We start from the raw sequence: 8,710 nt of genomic DNA on the forward strand, positions 1-8,710 counted from the left end.
TTAAACAAAGCATTTATCTCTCTGGGTTTCATTTTACTAACCCAGCAATGAGTATATCTTGGTCATTTATTACATATTTGTCTGGAGGTAAATAAAAAATAACTCTTTGGAAAAGAAGTAAAGTGCATAGTATTACTTTCGCAAATTGGGGTAATTCTTGATAGTCTTTATGGAGCCTCTCCGAGGGAAACACAGCCATTTAAGGGAGACATACTCCTGCTTGGTGGAGGACAGAAAGACAGGAGTGGGACATATTTAATTCATGATTCAAATGGCATATTACAACTGGCAACCAGAGTAGAAAATATCCAATGATAAAATGTCACCTTAGTGTTCTTTATTCAGTCATTTCAGGATGAGTCATCATTTTGCAGGAGAAAAGAAAAAGTTCAGACAATGAAAAAACAGACACAATAAATTCCTTCCTTCATGTTCTTCTCAAAGAGGAAAAGATATGAGAAGCAGTAATTGTGAAAATGGTGAGGAAAAGAAGACCTACTCTAACCAAAGTTGAAATAAATTAGTGAGAGAAGGCTCAAATTTCCCTCACCATGATAATAAAGAAATAGAATAAGAAAGCTGCAACCAAATTAAAACAGAGAGCCTCCAGAAACTACCTTCAGAGGACATACTATTTATGATAGAAAATTTCTCCTATGCATGGTTTTCCTCAGAGCAAATTTAACATCTTTGTTCCTCAAGCTGTAGATTAAGGGGTTCATCATGGGAACAACATTAGTGTAAATGATGGAAGAGATTATTCCCTTGTCCATAGACGCTGCAGAAGATGGCTGGAGATACATAAATGCACATGACCCAAAAAACAACAAAATAGCAATTATGTGGGAACTGCAGGTACTGAAGGCTTTGAACTTACCTTCAGTGGAATTTATATGCAGAATGCTGGAGAGAATGAAACCATAAGAAAGAAAGATTGTGAGACTGGGCACGATAATGTTGATGCCACACACAATGAACACAACCAGCTCATTGACATAGGTGCTTGTGCAGGAGAGCTGGAGCAAAGGAAGGATGTCACAGCAATAATGGTTGATGATGTTGGCATCACAGAAGGTCAGTCTCAGCATGCATCCAGTGTGGGCCATAGCACCAGAAAATGCCATCAGGTATGAACCAAACATAAGTTTGGAGCACACTTTAGGGGACATGGCAATATTATACAAGAGTGGATTACAGATGGCCACATAGCGATCATAGGCCATTGATGTCAGCACATAGCACTCAGAGATGGCAAAAAAGCAGAAGAAGTAGAGCTGAGCCATGCACCCCTGGTAGGAGATAATATTCTTCTTTGATAAGAATTTGATCAGCATTTTGGGTGTAAAAACAGATGAATAACAGAGGTCTATGAAGGACAAGTTAAAGAGGAAAAAGTACATGGGGGTGTGAAGGTGAGAATTCAGCCCAATTAGAGTTATCAAGCCCAAGTTTCCCAGTACAGTGATAATGTACATTGCTAGAAACAGGAAGAAGAGAGGGAGCTGGAGATCTGAGTGGTCTGTTATTCCCACCAGTATGAACTCAGTCACAAAAGAGAAATTTTCAGTAGCCATTCTTCTCTGGGAGAGCTGTAGGGACAAGAGAAAGGACTTATTTTAGACGGCAACCCCAATCTTCCCACATCTCTTCCAACAAGAGTGGGCTCCACAATTGGAATGTGTGAGACAAATCCAACATGAACCCTTAGAATCTGTCTTTATCCCCAAGTAACATCGAATTCCCATTATGAGTCCTCAAAAATAATTATAGTAAAGAACTCTTACAACTAACCCCCACAGTGTGAAGACAAGTGCTGCCATAGGAAAACATGACAGCTGGAAAAACCAAAGGAAAACATAGGAGGAAAATGGACCAGGGCAGAATCCTTCTTTTTCCTCTCTACCATCTCTTCTTTCACAGGAAACCTCCCCTCAGCAGTAAAACTGGAGGAAGTGGCCCTGGCAACCTGGAGCTGCCTCCCGTGAAGATTAGACACTGCTGGTGTGGGAACCTTGAACATTGTTTCTAGTTCAAAACTAAGGCACCCGTGTAAGTCCAGCAGCTGTCTTAAGTCACAGAGTAAAAACTATAGACAGAGAAGAAAGACTCTGAGATATGGGAATCCTGAGGGCCTATGTCTCTGAACATTCTTTGCTCTCCCCTCAAATAGATTCTTCCACCTGATTCACTTGTGTTTCAGGACTCCACAGTATAGGAGACAAAGCAGCATTCCTTAACCCCTGGATTTCCATCTCAACACTAGGAGGACACATACAAATGAAATTCAGAAACTCACCATCTTTAGGCTGGAAAACCCCTGAGCTTCCTGTTTGCTATATTATATCCAAGTAGCTTTCTAAGAGCAATTTCAAACTAAGATTTTATTAATTTTTATTCTAAGAGGATGCATACCAGACTTCATTTCCAGTATGCCCTGGAAATCATTCAGAGCTAAAGATCATAACTTCTTATTTTATTTGTGAGCCTGTCAACCATCAGATAAAAAAAATGAGTATTTTTTAGGAAAGATGGAGAGGATTCAATGTTAGTTTAGTAATACAGCACACTTAGTTATAAACAGGTTAGAAACTTGCTCAGTCTCTTCTCCAGGGAACAGATTCTGTCTGTAATAGGGAAATAAGGGGACTGTATTTACTATGACATGTCTTCAGTTCCTTAGGGACCCAATATTTTCCTCAAGTTTTCACTTCCCTCTAGGGATTATACATCCCCCAATGCAGAGCTAAAATGGAACTCCCATATCCCTACCTTCTTCACCTCTGAAAGGAAACCTGCCTATTGTATTCTTTCCTTTCCTTCTTTCTTCCCACATCTAAATGATTATTTCCACATGGTTTCAGCCTACAGTCTCCTTAATTTCTGTATTCTCAAGGCTTACAGTAACTGACTTCACTTATTGTCTCTTCTGGGACATTTACAAATAATTTTTAACACACTGCCCTCCTTCAATGTCTTTATTTCTAAACACCTAATGGAAATTTCTACCTGAATGTCCTATGAGGTTTTTTTTTTAAATTTTATTTTGAAATAAATTCAAACTTACAGGAACAGTTGCAAAAACAATGCAAACCCCATACATAGAATTCTAGTATACCCTGACCCCCCCGATACCTGATCCACCAACTTTAACATCCTGTCACACCACCATTTCTTTCTTTCCCTCCCTCCCTTCCTATCATCTAGCATCTATTACTCTGTCTTCTGAACATATGAGAGTAAGCTGCACACATCCTTGAACAAACAATATAATTCACATATACATTTCCCATGAACAAGAACATTCTTTTATGCAATCCCATTAAGCACAGCTAAGGAGTTCAAGAAATTCAACATTGATACAAAGCTTACATTCTATATTTCCTTTTTTTTTTTTTTTCCTTATGTCCCAACTGTGTCCCTTTGAGCCTCCTCTCCTCCATCCTCAGATCCCATCCAGGATCATCCAATCATTCTTGGCATTTGTCATTATCTATTTAGACTGTCTTTTTTTTTTTTTTTTCCAATTGTGGAAACATATATACAGCCTAAATCTTCCCATTCCAACCCCTCCCTAGCATTCCATTAGTGGGATTAATCACATTTAGAATGTTGCAATGCCATCATCTTCCCACCATCCATTACTAGAAATTTCCCTTCACCCCAAACAGAAACCCTACGCTCATTTCTTAACGCCCCATTGCCCCTTCCCCCACTTCTCATAACCCATACTCTACTTTTCATCTCTATGGTCATATTCTCTGATACTTTCTTTGTGTTTACCGTGGGGGCTTAAATTTAACCTCTTAAATCTATAACAATCTTGTTTTTTTTTGATACCAACTGAACTTCAATAGGACACACAAACTATGTTCCTGTACTCCTCTATTCCCCCACCTTTATGTAGTTCTTGTCAAAAATTACATATTTTACATTGAGTCCAAAATCACTGATTTATCATTACAGTTTATGTATTTTAGATCCCATAGGAAGTAAATAGTGGAGTTACAAATCAAAAATACAGTACTATTGGTATTTATATTTAATGTGATCTTTACTGGAAATCCTTATTTCTTCATGTGGTATCAGTCAATTGTTTAGTGTGCCTTCCTTTCAGCCTGCTCAATTCCCTTTAGCATTTCTTATAGGACTGATCTACTGGTGATGAAGTCCCTCAGCTTTTGATTATCTGGAAATGCTTTCATCTCCCCCTCATTTTTAACCTCCAGGTGTTTGTGAATTTTCTAAGTCTCTAATGGTTATTAATTTCTATTTGTATTCCATTGTGATCAGAGAATGTGCTTTGAATAAATTCAATTTTTTTTTCTTTAATTTATTGAGGCTTGTTTTATGTCCCAGCATATGGTCTATTCTGGAGAAAGATCCATGATCACCAGAGAAGAATGTGTGTCCTGGTGATTCAGGATGTAATGTTGTATATATGTCAAATTTCTCTATATCTCTCTCCCCTTTCTTTCTCTGTTGGTAGGGCTCCCTTTAGTATCTGAAGTAGGGCAGCACTTTTATTAGCAAAATCTTTCAGTATTTATCTGTGAAAAATTAAGCTCTCCCTCAAATCTGAAGGAGAGTTTTGCTGGATAAAGTATTCTTGGTTGGAAATTTTTCTCTCTCAGAATTTTAAATATGTCATGCCACTGCCTTCTTGTCTCCATGGTGGCCACTGAGTAGTCGCTACTTACTCTTATGTTGTTTTCTTTGTATGTGGTGAATTGCTTTTCTCTTGCTGCTTTCAGAACTTGCTCATTCTCTTCAGCATTTGACAGTCTGATCACAATATGTCTTGGAGTGGGTTTATTTGGATTTATTCTATTTGGAGTTTGCTGGGCATTTATGCTTGGTGTATTTATATTGTGTAGAAGGTTTGGGAAGTTTTCCCCAACAATTTCTTTGTATACTCTTTCTAGAACTTTACCCTTCTCTTTCTCTTCTGGAACACCAATGAGTCTTAACTTTGGACGTTTTATTTTATCTATCATATCCCTGAGATCCATTTTGATTTTTTTTATTTTTCCCCATACTGTCTTTTGTTCTTTCATTTTCTGTTCTCTGGTCCTCGAGGATGCTGAGTCATTGTTTAACTTCCTCTAATCTTGTACTATGAGTATCCAGAGTCTTTTTAATTTGGCCAACAGTTTCTTTTATTTACTCTTGCAATTTATTCTTCATGCTCTTCTAGGGTCTTCTTGATGTCCTTTATATTCTGTGCCATGCTCTTCTTCATGTTCTTTATATCCTGTACCATGCTCTTGTTTTTTTTCTTTAGTTCTTTGATTGTGCCAAGTACTGTCTCTCTTCTGATCTTTTGATTTGGATGTTTGGGTTTGGGTTCTCCACATCATCTGGTTTTATCATATGCTTTAAAATTTTCTGTTGTTTTTGGCCTCTTGGCATTTACTTTACTTGATAGGATTCTTTCAGGATGTAAAAAATACCAATTTCTAATTTGTCAGATCTACAGCCTGGTGGTGTACACTTTTTCTAACTAACCAGCAGATGGCGTCTGCAAGTCACCTATTCCCCTCAAGTCAGTTCTCCCCAAATTTGTCTTTGTGTGAGGGGATCTGATTCTTGTGGGTTTCAACTGGTGCACTAAGTTTGGGTGTGTTGGTGCTGTCTGCCCTGAATGTGGGGCGTGTGTCTGGATGGTTAGGAAGCAGGGCAGCTTTAATAATCAAACCTCCCAGGTGTTCCTGGAGATTTAAGGCTGTTGCAAGTGTCTAAGCCTTCATTTCAGTCTTGCCACAGATTGTCTCTGCCAGTGACCCACAAGTTCTTGGTATTGGCGTAGAGTCCTTGGGAATACCGAGCAGGTCCCCCTTCTCAGCCGTGCTCTTCCAGGACCTCTGCTGAGGGATGGCTGTGCCACATCACCAGTGCATGCCGGCCCTCCAGGGAAGCCCTGGGCCACCAGGCCATGAAGGGGCATTCCCAGCCTGCTGTGAAGATGGTTGAAGGGGACATGTTAGTTTCCCCCTTTCTGCACAGCTCCGCCTTCCCAGCTCCGGGACAATTAGCTGTCGGTGCACTAAAAGCCACTATCCACAGCCGATATTGTGGCATGTGCACAGTGCTGCGGGAAACACTCCCTGTCACACTGGGACCCTTGGCACAGCTCTAGGCTATGGCTCTGGCCCTTGGCTGGAGCGTCCCCAGCCTGCTGGGCAGATGGCTGCAAGGGGCATGGTTTCTTTCTTTTGGCTCCCCTCTGCTCCCCCTGGCCTGAAGAAATCAGCAGCAGGTGTGGGAAGGGCTATCCTCCATGCCAGACACTGAGGCATTGGCACAGCCCACTCCTGCCATGCTTCACTGTGCATTTCTCACCGCCGTATCTGCAGTCGCTTCGTGTCTTTTTTTTTTCTTCAAAGAACTAGTCCATCTCCAAATGCCAACCCACAGTTTCCCCACACTGCAGTGTGGCTGCCAGACTTGCAGCTGGCTCACTCACTCATTTCAGAATGCCGACTCCCGGTTTCACCAAATGCACAGTCCCTGTGGATTTAGCAGACGTTGTCCAGCTGGTACATCGCTGGAACTGGTGTTCTGGGTCACTTTCTGGCTTTTATCTAATATTTTTCATGGAGGTGTTTTTTTTGCCCTGTCTCACCTAGCCGCCATCTTAGGTTCTCCCCACTATGAGTTCTCAGACAACTTTTCAGTAACTAAGATCATCAATTTCTTCTCATTATAATAGTTAAGAATTTAGGTTCTTGCATTAGAAGGAATGTGTTTGTTGCCTACTTCCTTAATTTGTATCTCTAAGATTATGGAAAATTACCAACTCTCTCTGCCTCAGAGTTTATAAGATAAGGATGGGAATGAATGCATCTCTTTCATTATGTTGTGATGTTTAGTTGAGCTGGTATAAGTCATGTGCTTAAAAGAATGCATGGAATATGGTAAATTTTTAATAGAAGTCACCTGTCACAATTTAAGTTCTCCATCATAACATTCGTCAGACATTATTCTTTTTCTTTAAATTTCTGTGCTCTCCTATAAACTAAAAGCTCTGTAAGGACAAAAGATACTTCTGTCTTGTTTACTACATTCCTCCTGGTAGTAAGACAATGGCTTGTTAGATTATTGTGCCAGATTGAATATATTATATCCCCCAGAAAAAGCCATGTTCTGTAATGCAGTCTTGTGGGGGGATATTGATTAATCTTTTTGATTAGGGTGTGAACTCTTGAGTTGATGTTTCCATGGAGATGTGACCCATCCAACTGTGGATAATATCTTTGATTAGATTATTTCCATGGAGATATGGACCCCACCCATTCAGGGTGGGTCTTGATTTAATCACTGGAGTTCACATAAAAGAGCTCACAAACAGAAGGACCTAAGAGCAGCTGAGAGAGACATTTGGAGATGGCCACTGAAAGCAGACTCTCGCTAGCCCAGAGTTTGCTCCAGAGAAGCTAAGAGAGATGAAGCCCACAGTTTGCCCCAGGATATGCTAAGACAGGACCCCCAGGCACTTAGAGAGAAATGTCCCAGGAGAACCAAGAACACACAGGAGCTGAGAGAGGAGCTGGAACACAAGCCAGAATCAACAGACATCAGCCACGTGCCTTCCCAGGTAACAGAGGTTTTCCAGTTGCCATTGGCCATCCTTCAGTGAAGGTACCCTATTGTTGATGCCTTAGCTTGGACACATTTATAGCTTTAAGACTGTAACTTTGTAACCAAATAAACCCCCTTTATAAAAATGAATCCATTTCTGGTATTTTTCATAATGGCAGCATTAGCAAACTGGAACAATTATATATATATATATAGTTGTGATAGCTACCTACACAGTCCATGTACCCATTACCACAGCCACTACCCAAATTTAGGAACTTTTTAGGTTTTAGCTGATCTGTATTCCTGAACTGTAGTGGCTTCTAACCATTATTCTAGAATTCCTCACATACTCTAATTCAGCCATCTATAGTGCTGTTAAAACAATCTCTGAAAATGCAACTCTCTCTCTTCCTAGCTCAAGACCTTTCAATGTTTTTCCATTACCTACTTCATATTTGAAGCTTGTAATAAAAGTATGTCTCCAAAACTATCAGTCTGCCTTAATTTTACTTTTAGAAGCATTGGAGCCAGAGAAGAAGCAAAGAAATAAATATTCTCATTCCTTTAAGTACTTTGAGCACATTAAGTATTGTGCAAAATCTAAAATTTTTCAGGAAATATAAGAAACAGAATTTTGGAGAGGATTTACTTTTCAGAGAAAACATCAGTATAATGAACAATGAACACTAGCCAGGTGAAATAGATATTTCAAATTCAATTATCAATATGTACAAATACGTCTCATCAAAATTAATTACAGATTTTCTCATGAATCTTTATAAAGATGGAGCAAGAAATTCCCCAAGACATTTATCTATTAAAATAATGTAATTTTAAATTTTTGAATCTCATGAATTACCTGTAACCCACGCTATTACTTACAAAGTTTCTACCTTCAAGTTACCAAATGTGCAATTAAAAACTCACTTAAATAGGAGCTCATTTTTCTCACATGACAATAAATCTGGACATAGAGTGCCAAACATTGTTTCAATGACCCAACATTCTTAACAAGGTGCAAGACCCTTCCATTACATTATCCTTAATCTAGGGGACTTATACCCCAGGATTGTCACGTTATGGTCACAAAATGTCAGTCACAACTCCAACAATCATATCTTCACAAAAC

The 8,710-nt window shown here is 39.5% G+C and overlaps 1 protein-coding gene across 1 annotated transcript; it reads right to left on the reverse strand.

The window, feature by feature from the left end:
• Positions 1-635: 635 nt before the first annotated feature.
• On the reverse strand, positions 636-1,601 carry LOC119538690 (olfactory receptor 8B3-like). The gene has a single exon (XM_037841826.1). It carries the CDS (start codon positions 1,572-1,574, stop codon positions 636-638), a length of 939 nt encoding a protein of 312 aa, XP_037697754.1. The 5' UTR covers positions 1,575-1,601.
• Between the last annotated feature and the right edge of the window lie 7,109 nt (positions 1,602-8,710).

Source organism: Choloepus didactylus, chromosome 6 (assembly GCF_015220235.1).
Source record: "Choloepus didactylus isolate mChoDid1 chromosome 6, mChoDid1.pri, whole genome shotgun sequence".
Taxonomy (NCBI): domain Eukaryota; kingdom Metazoa; phylum Chordata; class Mammalia; order Pilosa; family Megalonychidae; genus Choloepus; species Choloepus didactylus.